The sequence below is a fragment of the Pecten maximus genome, chromosome 3 (genome assembly GCF_902652985.1).
Source record: "Pecten maximus chromosome 3, xPecMax1.1, whole genome shotgun sequence".
NCBI classification, from domain to species: domain Eukaryota; kingdom Metazoa; phylum Mollusca; class Bivalvia; order Pectinida; family Pectinidae; genus Pecten; species Pecten maximus.
This window is the reverse complement of record NC_047017.1, coordinates 46,426,102-46,448,474: the sequence shown is the minus strand read 5'-3', so window position 1 is coordinate 46,448,474 and position 22,373 is coordinate 46,426,102. Positions and strand designations below refer to the sequence as shown.

General features: G+C 34.2%; 2 protein-coding genes across 9 annotated transcripts in view; one reads left to right on the top strand and one right to left on the bottom strand.

The window, feature by feature from the left end:
- Positions 1 to 59: 59 nt before the first annotated feature.
- LOC117324346 lies at positions 60 to 21,724 on the bottom strand. 6 transcript variants are annotated; one of them, XM_033880148.1, is made up of 9 exons: positions 21,611 to 21,711; positions 19,247 to 19,330; positions 12,811 to 12,924; positions 10,459 to 10,655; positions 9,790 to 9,831; positions 9,431 to 9,526; positions 5,118 to 5,192; positions 3,318 to 3,504; positions 1,047 to 2,307 (listed from the first exon to the last, which is right to left on the bottom strand). In XM_033880148.1, the coding sequence occupies exons 3-9, from the start codon at positions 12,818 to 12,820 to the stop codon at positions 2,291 to 2,293; spliced, it is 624 nt and encodes a 207-aa protein (XP_033736039.1). In that variant the 5' UTR covers positions 12,821 to 12,924; positions 19,247 to 19,330; positions 21,611 to 21,711; the 3' UTR covers positions 1,047 to 2,290. The 6 variants fall into 6 exon arrangements, with proteins under 6 accessions (XP_033736044.1, XP_033736039.1, XP_033736042.1 ...); XM_033880151.1 differs by lacking the exon at positions 5,118 to 5,192 and having other exon boundaries at positions 21,611 to 21,720; XM_033880150.1 differs by lacking the exon at positions 9,790 to 9,831 and having other exon boundaries at positions 21,611 to 21,715.
- LOC117324345 (TNF receptor-associated factor 3-like) overlaps positions 14,672 to 22,373 on the top strand; it is a 20,995-nt gene continuing 13,293 nt past the window's right edge. The window contains exons 1-2 of one of the 3 annotated variants that reach the window (XM_033880144.1): positions 14,707 to 14,751; positions 16,003 to 16,068. The gene's annotated coding sequence lies outside the window, so the exon portion shown is untranslated. Of the gene's footprint in view, positions 14,752 to 16,002; positions 16,069 to 20,575; positions 20,980 to 22,373 lie in introns of those variants that run through there. The other 2 variants (XM_033880147.1, XM_033880146.1) reach the window with 2 other exon arrangements.

Here is a 22,373-nt window from a genome sequence, read left to right as displayed (position 1 = left end):
TGTACGAAAGGTTAATTTATGCATCATAGGTCATGTCACAGACAAAAATAATGTATAGATTTAAAATGGCCACCATACATGGCATATGGTGACATTTAATATAAATTCTAAACATATTACAATTTAACAATACAAAATTAACATAGCATAACAGAATCATTAAAAACAGTCTAAAACTAAACATCTCAAAATGACAATGGTAGTAAATTACAACAAAAGCCTGTGTGGGGGTTGGCAAACTTCGCCACAAAACCAGCCTGTGAAACGCTGCTGGTTTCCCCACAATGGTGTTTTGAAAAGCGAAAGGACATGAACATCTTGTTATTACGCTTGAATGTCTGTTTATTATGCGTTAATTAAACAACAACAGCTTCTGGACATATTGCATTTACGAGTCGCGTTAGTGTCCAGAAAACCAAAATGTAAATATTGCCACTTATTACCTCTTATTACGCATTTGTAACTAAGTATCTGGTAATTACGTTAAAATGCTTCGTATTTACGCATAACTATCTCATAATTACGCATTAATATCTCGCTATAACACGTTTCTCTATATTACGGGTTGATTTCTCATTACTTCGCCCCTACTATACATGTCTGCATCTCGTAAGTATGCGTTAATATCTCGTTACTGCGCGCGTTTATGGCCTTCCGCCCCGGGAGTTGATAAATCATCGCATTCACCTGAAAACAGACCAATAATTGTATATTGTTATCTCGTATTATGATCTCGTTATAACGTGTTATATTCTCGTTATTACGCATATCATTATGTTATTACACGTTATCATCAGGTTATTATTCATTTATAACTCGATATTACGTGTTATATTCTCGTTATTTCGCCCCAACTATCTCGTAATTACGCGTTAATATCTCGTTATTGAGTGCGTTCATGGCTTTCCGCCCCGGTTTCTCGTTATTACACGCTCCCGCGAAATATTTCATACAACTTGATTCTGCGAGACTCAGTCCTGCAGAAACTATTCATATTATTCAAAAGCCAAATCTGCTGCTGACATGAAAGAAGTAAGAGACTTGAGGAGTCCAAAACACATAATGGACAAGCATCACTTTATTTATACAAATCAAGCATACATTTTACATCAACGACACGAAACAAATTGGGCCATTCATTCAACACCACAGGAGTTAGTACTATAAAAGTACAACGTACTATATTGTGTATTGCTGAGTCATTTCGGAAGAAAACATAATTAATTGCAGCTCTTTATACAGATGAAGTAAGATTTACCTACTAAAAGAATCTGCACCTAATATACACTAATTATTGCTCCCATTCTCGTTTCTGCCATACAAGAGTTGAGAGTTGTACCACTGTCTCAAGTGCGTGATCCAATTGAGGCGCCTAAATTTGAGACCTTATCCATTCTCTTCCTTCTACTCTTCTTTCTTCCCCCTTATGCCTTCATTGGCACTGTATCTCGTACACAAAGAAGGTCGTATTAAATGACAAGAGCTGTTAGATACAAAACCATTACCAAACCATCCCTTGTCGTTTCACTCTTGAATACCGACATTTTACGATGTATTAAGAGTTCATGTAATGGGTTAGTATATAGGTATTTTATTATCGTGTTCTTTATTTTAAAAAAAAGAAGAAAAAAACCCAAATCATCTATAGATATAACTACATGTGTTAGTATAATGATTATCTAGTCCTTTTTCCTTTCCTTTCCTCCTTAATTTTCTTTCTTTGCTCTCTGATATGTACATCACTTATTTGCGCCATCGTGTCAATATGTAAACCTTAGCAACTTACGTTTCTATTCATATTTCTATGAACCGAAATTAATATAAATACAAACGCAATGTTAATGCAAACAAACAATCAAGCTATATTTTATCCTCGTTTAGTGCTATTTTTCTGTAATTCTAATATCGCATTGCCTATAACCCGAATCGCGAAGCAGCTAAATGCATAGGTTATACATGAGGAACAAAATCGTACATCCCAATAGGGGTTGGTCAAATATGTCTGTGAATTTTCCAAATCGTTGTCAATTGATTTTTGGGATGAATTCGTCCACATAAATGCGCAATTACAACCATTTAAATCTAAGGTTATCAATTTTACTCTACGACTAAATCACCATATGAAAGTATCCCTTTCGCTTTTCTGGTGCAATGTTAACCGAAATATGAGAACCCATTTCACATCCGATCCCATTCAAATAAATATTGGCGCCCATTTTATAGTGTGTTTTTTTTCGGTCCTAGGAAATGTTTCCCTGGAGTCGTTTTGTTCCTTATTTCCACTATTTGCTTAGGAAGGTGGATACCCTAAAACAAAAGCAGAAAAATAGATAAGTACCTAGCATTACACATGTAGGTATTTCTAAAGGTTTGGAATTTTATCACAATGATAAATGCATGCACCAGGAGCCAGTCTCGTGTCTTCATGTATAACGTCAAAAATGACAACTATTCAAGGAACACAAAATCAATGCAATACCCAAGGAACAAACATTAATGCTTATAGAAAATGAGACTGCCTTCAGAATTTGGGGATGGTTAAATGGAATCATCCTTTCTCTAATCACAGATATGAAACTGTATCACAAAGTTCGACCTTCAACAGTCAATAACAGGGGAAAAAGTTTCTAAACTATATCAGTAGATTACATCAGTTTTTTGTTAACATCTGATCTAGTGATAACAGATTTAAACTGCCCTGCAAAATATTACAAATGTAAAATTCATTTTTAGAATACAAATTATCAAAAGCCTCCGCTAGAGACATCTGCCTTTCTTGTCTTACGCTCAAGCGATCGAGCTGAAGAGAATTTCACTCTAGCCGAGTTTTATATTACGGTTAGTTTTACCGTGGTTAAAGAACACCATTTCTAAAAGCACGGTTAGATTTTAACACGGGAGTAAACCATAATATATAAACAAGGAGATGACTTGACTGGTAAAGCAGAGACAGAGAACCCTGACTCACACCTACTGCACAATTCCTTAATATCAAGTAGATATACCCACAAACTAGATAAGGTATGAAACCATTATCTCAACTGCAACCTTTCTTACATTCAGTTATAATTGTTTTCCCGATTTAAACATAATTGATTAGACATCGTTGATGACAGAAAACCGTTGAGAAATCACAAATCAGAATATTCTGCATTATATGAGCAATACGGTCAGAAATAGTTAACAATGACATGCATTACAATATATATTCTTGTGTATGACCCCTTTCAGTAGGTAAGGCGTATGCAATGGATGCATAAAACATTACATTGACACGTGCTAAAGATTTAAATTTCAATAATGAATGTTAATATTACCTGGCAACATCACTCTCGGTCCACACCTATTTAGATGCTGTATCTGTCTAGTGTTGCTAGATACACTAGTTTGTAAGTCCGCCAACATGTTGGAATTCCTTGATATCGCCTTCTCCTGTTTCCGAAGCTGCTCCTGTGTTTCACGGTGTTGTCTTATCTCAGTTTCTCCTGTCTTCGCCATTGTCATCTATATTCATGAAGACGATTGCTAATAAGTAATACAAGTATTCAACGTGCTTCACAAATAATACAAAGAAATAATTACATGTTCCATTATTCAGAACAATTTTCAAATTATCAAATACCACAAAATTGCACGGTTTTGTTTGTTTTCATCAGATACAAGAACACTTATTCGAAGACTGTTTTTTGGTGACGGGTCGCGCAATGCAAAACAACCCGTTTCAAAGGAGATAATTCTTTAATAATTGAAAATGACGTTAACCTGTTTTTATGGTCTGGTTTATTTGTAACGTAATATGAGAAAAGAAATAAGAAATTTGTCGGAATAAGCTCTGACGTAAATGACAACAAAAGATAGCGAATTCCGTTCGTATCTCGGCTAGACTGTGAGTATGACAGTAAGATTACCAACTGAAATAAATAGTAAAATATTTCCCGCCTTTATTATTTAATGTTTTGGCCTCTATCAAAACAATTGTTCGAGTAAACAATTGTATAATGTATAGTTTATTTATCTAATAGTGTGATAGCAGTTTATTCACTAAATAGCTAACTCACTTTAGTGCTATGGGAGTGAACAAAATTAATCAAAGACTTTATTTTTTTTCGGAAATAATCAATGATATTTGTTGACCTGGGCGCAGCCGCGCTTGCGATTTTGATGATGACGCAGGAGTCAACGTATTTGGTTTGGCAAGGACCGAAAATAACATATATCTTACTTAGTACTTAGTATTGTTTTCGGTTGGTTTGGTCTGTTTTTGTTTAACGTCCTATTAACAGCCAGGATCATTTGAGGACGTGCCAGGTTTTGGAGGCGGAGGAAAGCCGGAATACCCGGGAGTGAACAAAATTAATCAAAGACTTTATTTTTTTCGGAAATAATCAATGATATTTGTTGACCTGGACGCAGCCGCGCTTGCGATTTTGATGATGACGCAGGAGTCAACGTATTTGGTTTGGCAAGGACCGAAAAACCCATCCATATTCAAAACTATAAACAGAACTGGGTTGGTAACTTGAGTATCTACCCACCTCTACACATAACATCTGAATTTGAACAAATAGGCTGTTTAATTATGTCCCTTGCATAATTCCCACTGGCCTTATCAATATTATGCTAGAATAGCTTTGTTCCAATGTGCCGATATAACATATATCTTACTTAGTACTTAGTATTGTTTTCGGTTGGTTTGGTTTGTTTTTGTTTAACGTCCTATTAACAGCCAGGATCATTTGAGGACGTGCCAGGTTTTGGAGGCGGAGGAAAGCCGGAATACCCGGAGAAAAACCACCGGCCTACGGTCAGTACCTGGCAACTGCCCCACGTAGGTTTCGAACTCGCAACCCAGTGGTGGAGGGCTAGTGATAAAGTGTCTGGACACCTTAACCACTCGGCCACCGCGGTCCCATCACGAGGTTATTGGTTAAAATCTCAAGATAAAACTAAAATTCCCAAGGTATTCTTTCGACCTTTCACGACTTTTTCGATTAAAAGAAAGCTAGTATTACGTCGTTTACTAGCAACAATGCGTTTCATTTTCAAATATCATCAAAAAAAAAACTTGTTAAGACTTATGTCCGCAATCATTCATCATCAAGTACTTGAAGTCTTACCAGCAACGACCTTCGAATCTTTTTATGTTCGTCTAATATGCATGTCAAATCCCTTTGTATTGTTTCAGTCGTGCCCTGTTTTGAATGAGTTAAAACGAAACAAAATAAACACATATACATCGTTGATAAAAAACGTATAACCAATAAATGTTTCTGTACACCTTCTCGATTGTCGAACAACAAAAACGACGTGACGGCAAACCGTAAACATGTTCAATATGGTTTGATACTTCATAACCAGAGATTTACGAATGCAGACATCCAAGCGCGATTGAATGTATGAATAAAGTAAGATATTTAGATATAGACATAATAACGAAAAAGTAATTTGAACTAAGAAAATATATTAAATGAGTGCAAAGTATAAAAAAAAATACTTGGAAGATTCCGGATAACTTCTGTTCCCAGAACCCAAGTAGATTAGATGCTTTCTGGATTAAAGCGTGTTTTTTAAGGAGCTTTAACCCTTCCAATAATGACATCAGGTTAATCAGCATTATTGAAATATGAATATTGAAATTATATATATATACAGGGGAAGTACCTCCTTGTCATAAAATGATTATTCTATTCATTTGTTTTGACATAGCTACACTTTCATCTAAGGTCTAATTATGTTTGACAGTATTCACAATGCGTTATTGCTGTTCAAGCACTAAAACATTAACATACATTTAATTGTTGAATCATCACCGTCCGATACAAGATCGATTTTAGAAATGAAATCTTCAGCAACATCATCCATGGAATATGCTATATACATTACATCAACACTTACGTTAATATATTTTAGTATATAATGACATATGTAGAAAGGTTGCTTAATTAATGCAATAATTCATTACATACAAGCCAGAACGTTGGCGAAAGGGAATTTCAGCTGATGAAAAGTGTATAGATCCAAAATGGAAATTTGGAGATTGGTAATTGAAAATAATCAGAATCGTTGCTACTATAATGTTTTACCTGTTATGTTTATTACTTTTAGCATTATCCAATCAGAAATGTGATTTCTATTCACCACGTAGGAATCTAGTAATTTCTCCGTCAAACAATGGATTTCCTTTTGAAAATAATTTATATTTCACTCTGAAGACAGAACCTATCTACATTTTTCACTAGTATATTCGCACTCGTGGACAATATATCTTTTTCTGTCATACTCGTAAAAATATGACATTTAATGGTAAGTCCTTAAGAACATCTATATATTTATCTGAAAGAACATTTTTCATGCAGACATGATGAAACAAGAGGTCCAGAGGCCCTATATAACTCCCCTTGATTTTCAAGTATTCCTGGAAAATACTGCGTTTAAGTTATACTTGTTTTGCTGCCTCTCCAACAATAAAAAAATGTTTTATTTTGTTTATTTATTTATACATAATCATGTTGCGTTCGCTCTCTCCGGCCCGAAGGGAGCCACGCCCTCCGCCTATACAATTTTAGATCAAATCTAGTTTGCGTATTAATGCTACGGACAAAATTTCACCAAATCCATTTAGTTGATTAGGAATAGTAGCAAATTAAATAAATTATCTAAATTCCCTTTAATTTGTACCTGCTGCCCCCATTGCATGATCGTAAGAGGCGACTAAATATGGGATCTTATCTTTTCTCTTCTTTCTTTACAGCTTTCTTCTTCCAAATGTCTCCCTTGACAATGCCTCACTTTTGACCTTTGGTTGAGCGTTCGCCGCTGTGAGGACGGCTTTGGGTTCTGTTCCCTAGCCAAGACATACAAGACTCTTTAAAAATGATAGTTGCTACTCCTGCTTAGCGCTCAGCATATTTGGAGTGGGACGACTGGTTCGCCCGTTGTCAGTATAATGTGATTGGGTGGGGTGTGCTGCTGGGTGTCTTCGGCACTATGCTTCAGTGAGGTAGCACTATAAATCGGCAACAGTTCCGCCTACCACAAGGAGACTTAACACGAACATACCACAGCCACCAAAAACACACATACGCACTCACCTCACGCATGCATGTCGCACGCACGTGAGGCCGTCCTTAAATGACCTTAGCTATTAATAGGACGTTAAACAAAATAAACCAAACCAAACATCTGACCCATAGTGTATAGATTATTAGATCCCCTGCAGAATTCCCATTTTTGCAAAATTTGTTTCCCTTCCAGAAAAGATGCTAGTTCAAATTGATTCATTCGTTTATGAATAGCAGCGATTTCAAGGATTTACCTCTACTTGCTTAGTCTCTATTTATACAGAAATTGTTTCTCTTTCTCAAAGGAGGATTCTGTGCACATGCGATCCACATATCGGAAAAAAACTTTTCTTCAATATGCCGCCCAATTGAAATCCAACCCGAAAAATCCGGCTTTTGACCTTGTTGTCAATCCGCAATACCAAAACATATTTACTCAAAACCAAAAACTCTTGCCAACATTTGGCATTATAATCTTTCTTCAGGAACAACATCAGTTTAGACAACATAGGCGAGTACACCGTAACTGATGTACGACCGTGGCTTGTCGAATCACCTGATATTAACCTTACTCTACATGAGAGGGCAAAGTCGAGTGTATTACCCGAAGAGCACAAATCTTCCTTTCGGGAGTGCATTGCAGATTTTCCTGATCATGTTCAGATCTACACTGATGGCTCAAAAGATGGTGAGAAGGTCTCAGCAGCATGCCTACACCGATAACCATTGTTCTTCAATCCGTCTACCAGATGGCGCCTCCATTTTCTCTGCTGAAGCATGTGCCATCGATTTGGCCCTCGACCATATCGATGAACAACGCATTAAAAAGGCAATTATTTGTTCTGACTCTCTGTCTGTCCTTCAGAGTTTACAATTACGAGACCCTAAAAATATACTCATGCAAAACTTTGTCTCTCGAATATCTCGTATTTTGAAAAAATGCAAAATAACATTACTTTGGATTCCGAGCCATGTCGGAATTAAAGGCAACGAAATTGTTGACTGCCAAGCAAAACATGATTTAAAACTGCAACAAACAAATATCAAAATACCCTATACAGATTTCAAATCTATAATTAGTTCTGCCATCCAGAGTAAATGGCAGCCACGCTGGTCTCTCGAGACGAGCAACAAACTTTTTAAAGTACAACCGAAACTTAAAACATCAACACCAAGTCGGAAGGATCGTAGAGAGAAAATCGTCCTCTCTCGGCTCCGTACCGGGCATACATATCCTACTCATTCATTCCTTCTAAAACGAGAGGATCCACCGGTGTGTTACGCATGTGATGCTCAATTCACAGTGGAGCATTTTTAAATAGAATGTTCCGATTTCAAGCACATTCGCGATAAATACTTTCGAGTCCCGGATATGAGAACCCTTTTCAGTTCCGTGGATTCGAAAACAATATTTAGCTACTTGAAAGAAATCGATCTATTTTATAGACTTTGATGTCTTTTACGTTACTCTCCTTGACGTTTTATTTATATCACAAAGTTGACATAATCTATTCGTACATATATATATTTTACCATTTTTAACCAACTTTTTTTTATCATAATGATCTAAATATACAATTCGAATGCTTTTAAAAATGACAAATTTTATCTGATTTTAACGTTAAAAATAGGAAAATACGATAGTATATTGTTTGGCCCTAAATGACCCTAGTTGTCGATGGGCCGTAAAACATAAACAAACAAACAAACAAACGATCCACATCCATTCAGTGCTTTATGACTAGTAGTACCGATTTAAGGGATTTACCTATATTTCTCCCAGGGGGCGAGTTACCATTTATACAGAATTTGTTCCCCTTCCAAATTACATGAGATTAGTAGTGATTAAAAACACTTGCCCTATTTCCCCTATTCGGACCCGACCCTGTGACTCCTTGCGTTCAAGAGTTACTCCTGATGCAAAATGTATGTCCCTTCCAAAAACGCGGCTCCTGGCTAAATTTGGTATATTTATGAGATTATGACTAGTAACGAATCAAAGGAAATATGACGGAAAACGGACGGACGGATGTTGCGCCATGGCATATGCTTATCTGTGGAACAGGTATGTTTAAAATCCCAGATTGTTCAGAGTTCATTATATTTAGTACATGTTTGCCAAATGGAAGTAGTTCATGACAACAGGTAAGCAGTAATGCTGATATACATTTACCTTATATTCTACGACATTAAACAGTGTTGTTTTGACAAACTTTCAATCACGAATCAACTAACATTTAACATCTTAGTGTAATGTATCTAGCAATATCATATAATATGTGATATCTTAGTGTGAGATATTTGTAACCAAATCATATTATTGATCATGCTTATGTCATGCATACAGGATGTATGCTATTTATATTTACCTGAAATAAAGTCCTAGTTTGTGTGTCAGCAAGTGCAAGTGCCTGTAAGTTGGTAGGATTTCCAATGATACTCGATCGGCTACCACTCTGGTTTACCTTGGTGTGGAAAAATAACAAATGATAATGCTTGAATATACTCACGTGCATGCTGCAATATGAACAACACACAAAGTGTTCAGAAAAAATCAATACCGTATATATATAGATATATAATATCAATTCGTATGCCTGTAAAACGTATATATTAAGATATAAAGAGTATAAATGTTTATTGTGATGTTCATAAACGTTGTACAAGTAATTAGTGTTAGGAAGGATGATTTTGATAATAAAGAATATTATCAGGGTAGAAAAAATACCTTTTCTAAGATTGCCTTCCGTAGGACGTCATCTGATGTTATCTATTTGAACAAAAATACTTGTAAAAGAACTTACATTTGAAATTAGAACTTTCGTCATGATGACTTACTACTGTTCCTTACTCATCAATCAGTCATATGTTTACGGGCCCTCTTCACAAAACACTTATAATAAACACCGACAAAGTAGCAGATATGGAATGATAACCCTCCATCTATTTATTTTTTTCCAGTTATTTATGACTTTTCTCATATGAACACCCGTTGATGCTGAATCTCAACATTCCATGGTATCAATACAAGTTCATTCTTTCATTTTAGGTCTCTGCGTCATAAAGCTTTGATAATTTACTACTCGCTTTTAGGGATGATGAAAACATTATATACAGGTGCACAACCAACAAAGTAGTCATCAATGTTGATTCGTAAAATATCACTGAAAGGGGCATAACTGCAATAAACGATAGACAAAGCTTCGGCATATGGCATGACTTCATTAACAAGTTCAGTTTCAAATTACTATGATGAAAACTGTAGGAGGAGCGCATTCGACGATTTTCATAGTAATGTTCAAACATATTAGAGATGAGCTATACGATCAATATGATTATTGTATACCTTGTATTGTCCTACAGCGGTAAGATATATGTGATGTTTAAAGTAACATACCTCTGTTTGGTCTATGTCGGTACTACATGACTTAACAGGGCATCGAGCTTCTGGTGAATTGACAAATAGCTGCTTTAGACATGGGCTATCACAGACTCTGTGTCCACAGGGTAGTTTGATGGCATCCTTCAGGACACAACAGCATGCTTTACACTTAAACAGTGATGTTATGGAGAGTGTGCTTCCCTCGCTGAAATCTGTGTTTAAAAGTCATTTGAACATTTTAATGAATAGATAGTTGTGTGGGATAAAATATGATGGTTACCAGTAAGGATTGTACAAAAACAAACAAGATATTAGCACCTGTGTTCACGACAATTACAATTGGATATATTAAGATAAAATATACATTTATAAAACTATCAATCAAAGGCACCAAGTTCTCGTATTTCAATTTGCAATACATAATTCAACAATGTGATCCTATAAACTTAGATTCAAATAAAAAGATGCGATGTAAATAAAGGAAATGGATGTTAGACAGAGTTGATAAAATTTCGTTCTTCTAAAACTCATCTGTACATAAGAGGAGAGTGACGAAACTAGGATAGGTAAAAAAAAATCAAAATATAATCTCGTCCATTTAATAACATATTGTATAGAAGAAAAAAAAACAACAAAATAAAAAAAAAAAATAATAATAATAATACCAATTAACGATGGACATAATCTGTGGTACCGTTTTATATTTGATATTGCAAATAGTATATGCAAACATGCGGTTAAACATTTACCTAAAACAGTTTAGATATTACAAAACAGGAGTCCCATAAATACGGTGAAAGTCTGAGTATAGATGAATAGATCCTTATACAGTATTTAGAAATCCATGCACTCAATACGTCCATGTTTGGTATTGATTAAGTTTAATATTTTAATCGTCCTATCAACTATCAACAACATTGGTTATCTCAGGCAGTTTCCCCTATGAGCTAGCTGGATATGTGTTTGGAGTGGGTGCGTGTTTTCGGATGCTACGGTTTGCTCGTGTTTGCCTCTTTGTGATGAGGCTATCTCAGGTATCACACAACTACTTTCGTAATACGCTTCAATTGGAAATATAGTGACGTAACACTTCAGGTGTATAGAGCCGGGGGTTCTGCAGGTTTTAGGTTTTCAGTCCACTACTAACATCAGGGTTACTGCCTTTTGTGCCGATGTGCTCTTACATGCCATTTAACCTATCCAATAACATCATTATTTTTGGGTAAGCTGCCAACTTTTAATTGATAAAATTTGTGTTTTATTAAATGGGCGATTGCATGGATCGAGTCATAAGCAATACAAAAAAAAAGATATACCGCCGAAGGGCACCAGTAAAACAGCCCATCCTATCATTGGGTGAATGAGTTGTCCCACTCTCGTAATGTTAAGCAGGAGTTTCAGCTACATTGTGTTTTAGAGACTCTGATATGCCTATCACAAACAAGGTACCATGCTAGTCGCTGTATCTTCAAATATGACGTGGATAATTTACGTCACGTACTGTATACATTATATACACATATAAAGTACCGGTATTATTTCACAGAAACTGCGTTGCTGTATGTAAATTATTATTAAATATTTGAATTTTATCTAAATTAATTTGAATTAAACGAAGCCATAATTCAACTCAAAATCGCCAAATTATAAAAAATTATATACATACAGAATATATTTGCATGGAGATTACTGAAAATGTACACAGATAATAATCCCGCATGATCTGGAACCAATAAGCATATCAACAAATATCAAACACGTCTGACTTCATATATAATTTCTCCAAATAAGATCATGATATCGGTCATAATGCTTTTTAAAATTCCCTCAAACTGGATTGGTAATCATTCAGTCAGTATTCGAATCGGTCATGGACATCATGATAAAGGGAAATAGCATTGAACATCGAATCAACACTCTGAGACATACATACATGTGTAAACACCGTAAGGTAGGTGCTGCAGGGGTGTTGTTTTCTAGAAATGGAAAATTAACAATTGGGGAAATGAAATGATCATGCTTATAATATTGCTTAGCTGTCTATGTTGCTTGTGTTGTAAGTAAGCTCTTCAATATAATGAGCTTTGTATAAAATAAAGACAATTTAGCCAACAGATGGACTAAGTTTGTTCCCGAGGAATGAAGATAAGATTATCACTTACCTTTAGTCTTACATATACACTAGGTTTAATGTACAATCAGGCTATCTGTTGATGCTGGATATATTTTTGGGTCTAGTTTTGATATACATGTATATATATTTTTAGAAAGACTATATTTGCGCTGTGCGGGCTGTAAGGTTCAGTTACGGTGAGGGCATGCAGCTAAACAAAAACTAATGAAAATATGCATTTGATATATACTTACTTGATGCCATAAGAAGATATCGGTGTGATTTTTGTTTTTATCTTCACTTTTGGTTTCCCCTTAACTAGCAAAATGTTCGCCAACCTAACCCTCATTCGTAAAGGCCTTCATACTCTGAAAACAAAGCAAACATCCCAATAAATTACTTACATTAACAGCATTCAGATTATGATTTGGCTACCAAATCAAATTCAAATGTTTGTAAGGTCATATTCTATTGACAGAGTAATGCATAAATGAATAAAAGATAATCATATCGTAATAACTAATGATTTCATTTGATATGATTATATATATTGCATATGCATGACAATTGTCCAACGTACTTTCATTGTTCATCAGTTATACATGTCCTTTGGTTAATCCCCTTTGTTCGTATCACATGTTTTTTCTGCATTGACTGAAAATGTGTAGATAATGGAATATTTATAGAACAGAGGTCAATAAAAATTACGTTAGGTTAGTTATTAGATAAATAAGATTTTACACTCGCGTACATGCAGATTAATAAACTTCCCTCATATGAATGCCTATGACGGATCAAATTATTGAACGGGTGGACTAAATTCGATATTACATCGCCAGTCATGTGAGAAATCAGAAAACTTATTTTGATGACTACATTTACTCCGTTCATTTACATGACTTGTTACGAGTTGTATTTTCTTTCTATATAAGTGTCCATAACGTATGCCATTATTAGAAATATGTGTACTTGCTATCTACATTTTTGTATTAATAGGAACACGTCATACTGTATAAGTTCATATAAATGGAATGTGCTGCGTACATTCAAATCATATGAACATTACTATTTATATAGCCGATAATAATATGACTAAATAGGCCAGAATGACGAGTGTTATTTGAATTTACCTTGTATGACATTATATATAGGTCGGTCTTTGTACAGTCATTATCCATTGTAAATACATGATATCAGACTTACATAAAGCATCATTACTATACAATGGTATTTTGTTGGATTACATTGTGGTTATTGTGGGACAATTGTATCTTTATTTTTATCACGGGAACTTGAAATCCCCGTTTATTCCGATATCCGAATACATGTGTATATATACAGTGTATATACAAACATAAATACAATTTTCTTCGATATTCTACCAACGATGTAATACAAGTAATCAATGGACATGACCGGTAAGTTGAATATATTGATATTGTTAGTGGACGCTAAACTAGAGACTTGTTAGTAAAAACATCTTTATAGTTAAGATAATGTGTCGTTATAAATATAGAAAATAATTAAAAGTTACTGTAGAAAGAAAGTACAAAAAACAAAAAGATATAATTTAGCCAAGCTTGCGAAAATAATGTCACCATTAGTGAAATAACAAAAAAAAAAAAAAAAAAAAAATCAGCCTGTTGTCAAGTAAATTCGCCCGTATAATATATACACACGCAAATATAGGGTATATAGTGGTATATGGTTCAATATTTCTTGATCATAACACAGATGTTCGCTGAATGAGTGTTACTCGGTATACATGTACATAATTGGTCATGCAGTCATTGCGACATTACAGACAAGTAAATTTTCGAGTTGAGGTTAATAGGCTATTATGCTGTATGTATATTACACAAAACGAATCTGGACCAATAGGGTTCGGTTAAACGTTATAGGACATTGTGAGTAAGCCAGATACGGGTTTATAAATAGCATTTAAATTTGTTTTCGTTAGCCAATGAGGGTTCGTGTACGGCCATATCCTGAATGACGTTATGCATATCTAATTAGTTTTTAGAATGAAGCTATAATTAAAAGGGTTTTTTCTGTCCTCTAAAAATCGAAAAAATGAAATCCTCATGCAAAATGAAAATAAAATCCCCTATCTTCCCAAAATCAAAATTTAACGTGTTGAATCTGCAGTGACATTATTAGGAATCATTTGCTGGATATGAAAATCTCAACTGCAAGTAAGTCTATGGTATATAAACTTATCAATGTGGCCATTAATGCCCTGATGTTGTTTAACACGTACATCTTAGGTAAAACTGTCATCGGCAGACTTGATGACAGATCATATCCAAGGATAAACCATTGTTACTTTATATAGTTATAAGGAATGTACAAACGACACGAGCCTGCCAATGAAGTAGAGCTATCAGATATATGAAAATCCTGACAGGAAGTCAAAGTGGAACTATCAATGGTGCTGTAGGATAATAAGTATATAGTTTTGTTTTTTAAGAAACGTGATATAGACGTCTGTATTCAAAACGGATACCACTACTCGTAGGAAATTCAAACATGACATACAGGATTATGGAAGACCACCATCAGACATTAATTACCTCTCAAAATAGATCAGATGTCTACATATATAACTAGTATATTTAGTTTTCTGACGAATTGATTAATGTTAGTCTCTAATACTGTATTTAGGACGAGTCTGGTCATTGTTATTGTGACATCATTAGCTATCATTAGACGGTGCTCGTACTATGTTAATTACGTTAAATAGGTATGTCATTAATTTAAAACTGTGGTGTGGATTATATTAACGTTGAAACAATGTGAGGTAGTAATCATACATTGATAAACATACATCATACACATGTGATAAAGTGTTTTCAAACATGACGCGGCCGAAAATATCTTTTAAAAAAACGGTATTTTCTACGGTTACCTTTTAAAAAGAAAGGTATTCATTCTCATTTGCAGCTATGTTTACTCTTGGAGTCTAATTTTGATTACTATGAATACTAAAATGCATGAAGAAATGTCAATGCAATATGAAAGGTTGAATTACATAATCAAATCAATAATTTATTTAACGTTTCCTACTAGTTACATGTATTTGAGCTATCAATAACGTTATTATAGGATGTTACACGTAGTGGTTTTTTTAAATTGTTTTTTTAGAAATCTATACATTTTAGTCACATCTGTATGTGCAGGTATAACTAAGGTAAGAAACTATTGATAAGCTTGAGTAGTACCTGGTTGTGTTATAAATATATCATCAACGATAAATGTTGGACATAATATACCTTGCTTACTAAGAATCATTATATTATGTTCTTACATATCATCGGCGTGTGGTTTCTGTTATCTATGTTTAATTTCTTTGAAATGATGTGTCTGTTTTGTTAATGAAAACATACGTTACTTTTGATGCATGATTAGCATATTTATCATGGCATTATTTTTGTTTATAACAACAGATCAGCTGTTCAATAGAACTTGTTAAAGTGTATATCAGGAGTACTGAGGATTCTAGAAGTAACCAAGTGATTATTCGATATTTCTATTCAAAATCATATACGCTTGATAAGATGATTTAAATTTCAGGTTTTCAACTAAATGAAGTCCGCTTAGTATCATTATAACTCTTTATAAAAACTTTGGGACTAGCGGCCAGTCAACACTCACCTGTGTACTCACCAGTCTCCAGTTTACCGTTCCTTTTAGAAGTCGACCACAGACACTGATGACAATATGATAGATTGTCAAATTTTTATTCTTTTGATAATTTGCTGCCATTGCCTATTTTTTTCCCTTCGTGTCCGCATATTTTGTTGGTTTTATTCTCGAGGTATTTCACCAATGATACATATATAAAACATATATAATGGGGTATATTCACAAATTTTCTTAATTGTTAATTAAAAGTTTAGGCACTCGTCTACAGGTAACTAAGTGATTTACTTTATCTATACGAACGACTCAGCAAACTTAAGACAGAAGACATAATCATCTTTTTTATAGTGAATAAGTACACCAAAAACAATGAACAACGCATGATAAGTGTTACTCACTAACTTATCGATTTCAATAATCAGCTTCACAACGTAGAAATCCGGTGAGATGCCTTGTCTCAAAATATACATGGGTATTTCCGAGATATTTACTGTTTCTATTCATGTTACAGGTTGTCTATAAATCACTACACTTTGCTGCCTGGTTTATAAATACACGTACGTAACTACACACTGTCCGGGTTTCCCGTATCTTGTAGTAGTTTTCTATCTATAAATCCACGTAACAAGTGACGTGGTATCTATAAATATAAGTACATGTTTGGGATATGAATCATCTCATTTAGCTTAAGCAATTGGTGGCTGTTTTTGTTTGAGATAGAATTATGGAATTTTCGAAGACTGATTTTCAAAAGTGGAACTTCAATTGTATTTCCAGAATACAGCTCAAGAAGCATGAAATTGAACAAGAACATTTTTAGTTTTTTTGAGTTTTAGTTTTTTTTTCTGTTTTCGAATATTTGTCAAAACGCAGTATCACAGTAACTTGTCGAATTATAGATTTATAGGACCTGTTAGCAAGTATATAACGACGTATCCCTGCAACGCAGCAACACAAATGGTGCTACTCTTCTGCTTAATCATTTTATCACCATATACTGGTATTGTTTTTGGTGTTATCATTTATTACGGACTAAAATGTTTAAATATATCATTACAAATTAAACATCACAATTACTTTTTAAATTTTAAATTCACTCGTATACACATATGCATCCAGGCTAATTTACTCATTTAACTCATAACATTATCGTTAGAGGCGACAAAGTTTCATTCTTTCTAAACAACTTTCTTCTCCCTAATGTATGACTTGGTTCTGCCCCACGTTTGGTCTATAGACTCTTCTGAGCATAACATCATGGCTATTTTTCAGGTTTGGTTATTTGTGTGACTTAGAATTATTCCGTGCTTCATCTAACCACAAAGTGATTTTTATAAAAGAAACAGTTAGCGTTTACAGCACATTATTGGTATTCTTAAGAAAACTTCATGTACAAACAAACCTTTTGGTATATTTTATGACTATGCTGTGCAAATATGAAGATGTTTATTCTTGTTTGACATTCAAAGGCACCAAATAGAGTCGTAACTCCTTAAACGCAAAACACCGGACAGAGACACTCCTTGATAAAACGTTCAAAATTTTTATTTTTTTTTATTTAGAGCTTATTAATTTATGAAATATCTCTACAATAATTAACAAACCAAAAACCCAAAGTTTGCTGCAATGACCAATGCGAATGAGTTTTTGAGCACTCTAAATTCTGTAAGTAGTATGATGTGTTTACATGATCATTAATTGATAATATGATGTTAACATATTCATAATTACATGTAAATCTTTAAGAAAGTATTAATATATGAGCATGACAACGATCTGGAGCGTATTTGATCATGACTCATCATTAGAAGTGGTCATATGTTTATTGAAGACGGATTATTGACTGGTATACGTGGAAACCAAATATTGATTAGGCATTTCATGCATGAACTATCCAGCAGATCTCTTTCATGTTTTACCTTATCAAGTAGGCTATTCCGTGAGTCTATTAATATACGTCTGTATAAATATACATACACATCATGCATTGTACACTAATACTATGTTTGGCAACATTAAGGTTTTCCAACTTCTTCTACTTGTCCTATATATAGCTGTATAAATATAGACACACGTAATGCGTGACTATTTATAGCTACACATATACATGTACGTCAAAATATAGATACACGTAATACGTGACTATTTATAATCACAGATATACATGTACGTAAAAATATAGACATACGTAATACGTGACTATTTATAATTACAGATAAACATGTACGTAAAAATATAGACATACGTAATACGTGACTATTTATAATTACAGATAAACATGTACGTAAAAATATAGACACACGTAATACGTGACTTTATAATTACAGATATACATGTACGTGTATTGATTATAGAATAATGCATTTCCGCCGGAAAAACCTAGCAATTATGATTACAGGGACTTGGCACAAGACAGTGTGGTTGATGTGTAATTTTTACATTAATAACATAAGAAATACAATCAAAATTGGCGTATACGCGATAGTTCAACGCGTTCAAATTTATTTCGTTACAAATTTAATTACCACGTTGGCTTTCCCTCAATCGAAATAGGTCAAACATCATTCATCTGAAGGCGATAAATGAAGCATATAGAAGATTTCCAAAGATTGCGCCTACTTATATTTCAGATCAAATAAGTCGAAATCTCATTGTCCGCACGGAAGAGGAAGTATTTTTCTGTTTAAGGTATTTCCTTTAGGTTTCCTGGTCCCCAGAAAGCATGCCGGGTAATACATTGACAGCTTGTTTCCGATTACTTGTATAGAACGGAGATGTTTATTTAAATTATGGAAGACAGCCTCTTCCACACAAAAATAGAGTGAAGACATTTGATCACAATCCCTCTATCTTAACAAATTACACGACGGTGGTTGAAGGAGGTGATTTGTAAGGTGTTGTTAACTTATATTTAGAAAAAATATAATTTGATTTTATTTATTGATATTTATTTGTTCTATCTGATATTCCATGTTTATAATTAATGAAATTAAAACAGCAAAGCATCAAACACGAATATGGTATCGAATAACAATAAATTTGACTTACCTCGAGCATGAAAAACTTGACAAGAGTTGATAATCTTGACATTATGCATATCCGATATGGTCGTAATCTGATTGGCGGACAGACCTGGTAAAACCAATTTAAGAGTTAGAACGATGTATGCATATAAAATAAAGTTTTAATACGTTTCTACAATTCATAGACTTCAGAGGCTTTCTTCAGGTGGACTACGTTTTAATGAAGGCGACAAGGCAAATATGACATTACAGACAAGTAAATTGTCGATTTTTTAGGCAATCTGCTCCTTTGTCAAGACAGAACTAAATTACAAACGATCACTTATAGACATAGAACATGGAACAGTTTTACAAGTTTAATAGATAAACTTAACAAAGTACGGTTATATCCGAACAATACAGGCAGATAGAGACATCAAATCAAATGGTAGACTAGTTAAATCGCCCTTTACCAGATGTTTTTTTCGTTAAGTACTAGAAAGATCTTTCCCCAATACTTTGTTAGTCCTCATTAAATTGGTCCCTAGTTGGACATGGACGATTTTGAGACAGGCATCTTCTTTGGATATAAACTATTAAAGGTTTTTATCACTATTTCACGCTATATTTTTTTCCCGATATTTCATTCGTAGATTCTGCTTTGTTCTTACCTATAGGTGTATCAAATTTCGATTATTTGTTAATAAGAAAAGATTAAGGAAGTACAGATACGACAGTTCTGTTTAAAATTGAGTGAAATTATACATTTTTTTTGTACCAAGCTTTCTCTGGGATTTCTGGTTTGAAGGTCATGACTACATATATTGTACGTCAATGCCAGGGTCGTTGATCCGTTTAATATTTAATAGATCTTCATCGTATGAAAGGAATGTTACTACACTACCTTGTATTCGTCAAACTGTGTTTATACAAAACAACTACATGCACGTACATGTATATATAAATAATCATTTTGACTTGATTACTCGATACATTCGATTAAATAATCCAATGACGAAAGATGAGGTTATTCGTTTGCTTATTTTGATCTCCATTTATTACACTGTAAGCCATATACGCGTTTATAAATAGTTTCAATTTTTTCATCACATTAACCGATGTGGATTCTCGGTATTATTGTGTTTTTGTCGTTTCTTTCGCTGCACACTACAGAGTTTAACTACTCTACTAATAACTGGTATATCGACTGTTATCGAATAAGGATAATTATATACATACATTAATAATGCAATAGAAGTATCATTAAGCGATATTTTTGCCGTAGTCTAAATATAAATATTTTCTGAAATTCCCAAGGTTATTTTTATCTCGTCGGAAACTTACGACTACTCCGTATCTTTCCGAAAGCAAAACATTAACGCATATTATCATCTCGCAACTACATCTACTTTATGAATACAACTGGGCCTTTAAATCATCATCAGCAGATTAATGACAGATCATATCCAAGAATCAACTATTGTTACTTTATATAGATACAAGGATAACAGAAAAAGTGTTTCAGCGACCAAATGAGTGGACCTTAAATGGTGCATTGGGATGTGTATTAACACACTAGATAGCCAATCTCGTAGGCATTGGATCCTTATATATAGTTTTCAAAGAAAAATGAGGAGATAGAAGTGTATATTCATTCTGAACAGATGCATCTACGAGTAGGAAAGCCAAACACGACATGCAGGTTTACGGAATCCACCAACATAATTGATATAGTCAGTTTTCTGAGAAATGGATTCATATTGATCTCCAATGCTTAAGGTGAGTCTGTTCAAAGATTAATTGTGACGTCATTAGCTATTGTCAGAGTGTATTACTCGTGCAGGTAAGTTTTGTATGTGATGTCAACAGTGTAAAACAGATGTTTGGTGTATGTATAAAGGCCTGTTATCCTACAGGAAAGGGAAATCAGAAAAATGGTAGAAAGAGTTGGAGCTGGAAACAATAGAGAACCCCGGGCGTACAGATTTATAGACAGTTATAGAAGACTCTACGAGAATTCAAGACATCTATTAATCAAAGTTATCAAATATAAACGGAAAGAAAAGTAAGCAATGAAGATTATAAACCATTCTGTGCATTACATAAAATCGTAGGGTAAATTTCCAAACAGGTGTTAATGTCAAGATTTTTGGATTCATTTATTTACTTTTGTTAAAAGCCAAGTATTGAAAATTATAAACGTCTCCTCCCTTGATTACACATTTGCGTTTGATAGTCAGCTCTTTTTTGACAAGATTTTTGTTTATTTTTGCAATATCTTGATTAAGAATTAAAAACTGGTGCTAGAAATTGAGAAGGCGTTTGAAAAACGAACAGTATATATAAAGAAAACAATATAGAATTATTCTTAAATATCAATAAATCACTTAAACATCATATATATACCTACACATATATGTATATTACTTTAGGTGGTCCTTCCATCTTGCGACCCCGTAGGCATCTAGTCGATATTTCGAACTGTAATGAGGTTTTGATCAGCAGCCCCTGGTATTTCCATTACTATTTATAGATCAGGTACTTACATAGTAGCTACGCCTATATATAGGGGATTCACCTGAAGAGCGGCACGATATAGCCGCGAAAGTACGAGGGAGACAGCAGATCTGTGTTATACTTTTTATTCTAACACGATTCGTTTGCAACGCGTGTTTTGATTGGTTGCGGACCGACTTCTAATCTGCGATAGAACCATGACATATCGTGTTAAGCCACGCCCCGTTTCTAATCAAAACAATATGGCGTCAAGTTCGACTCGTAGCGAAATTCAACACTCTGCACCATTTATGATTTATGACCCGTGATATTGGAATCGAAAGTGAAGAAATCGAATAGAATGAATTAACTTAATAAATTTAACGAAAATCGTTAACATCATTCTTACCGTCATTTATTGATTGAAACGTTCATTTCGTCCGTGTGTAAGCATCTAAGGTCAAGTAAAATCCGAAATGAAATGGAACAAGTGCACACAACTTCACATAACGGTTGAGCCTGTAGAAACACATCAACCCTGACTTTGTTAAAATGCACATGTCGTTAAGCATACTGCGTAAATCCAAATATGTCTTTAAATCTTCGGAAACAGGACTTTCACAACAATCCAAATACCCCGCTTCGTTAACATACAGACCGAGCTCTCGCCAGTATGG

What these genes read in the sequence shown, in the direction of transcription:
- LOC117324346 (XM_033880148.1), bottom strand. An exon ending in CCGACATAGACCAAACAGAG is followed by an intron (nt 9,832 to 10,458) that starts GTATGTTACTTT and finishes TTGTTCAAATAG; the next exon opens with ATAACATCAGATGACGTCCT. An exon ending in AGATTCGAAGGTCGTTGCTG is followed by an intron (nt 3,505 to 5,117) that starts GTAAGACTTCAA and finishes TCATGAATATAG; the next exon opens with ATGACAATGGCGAAGACAGG.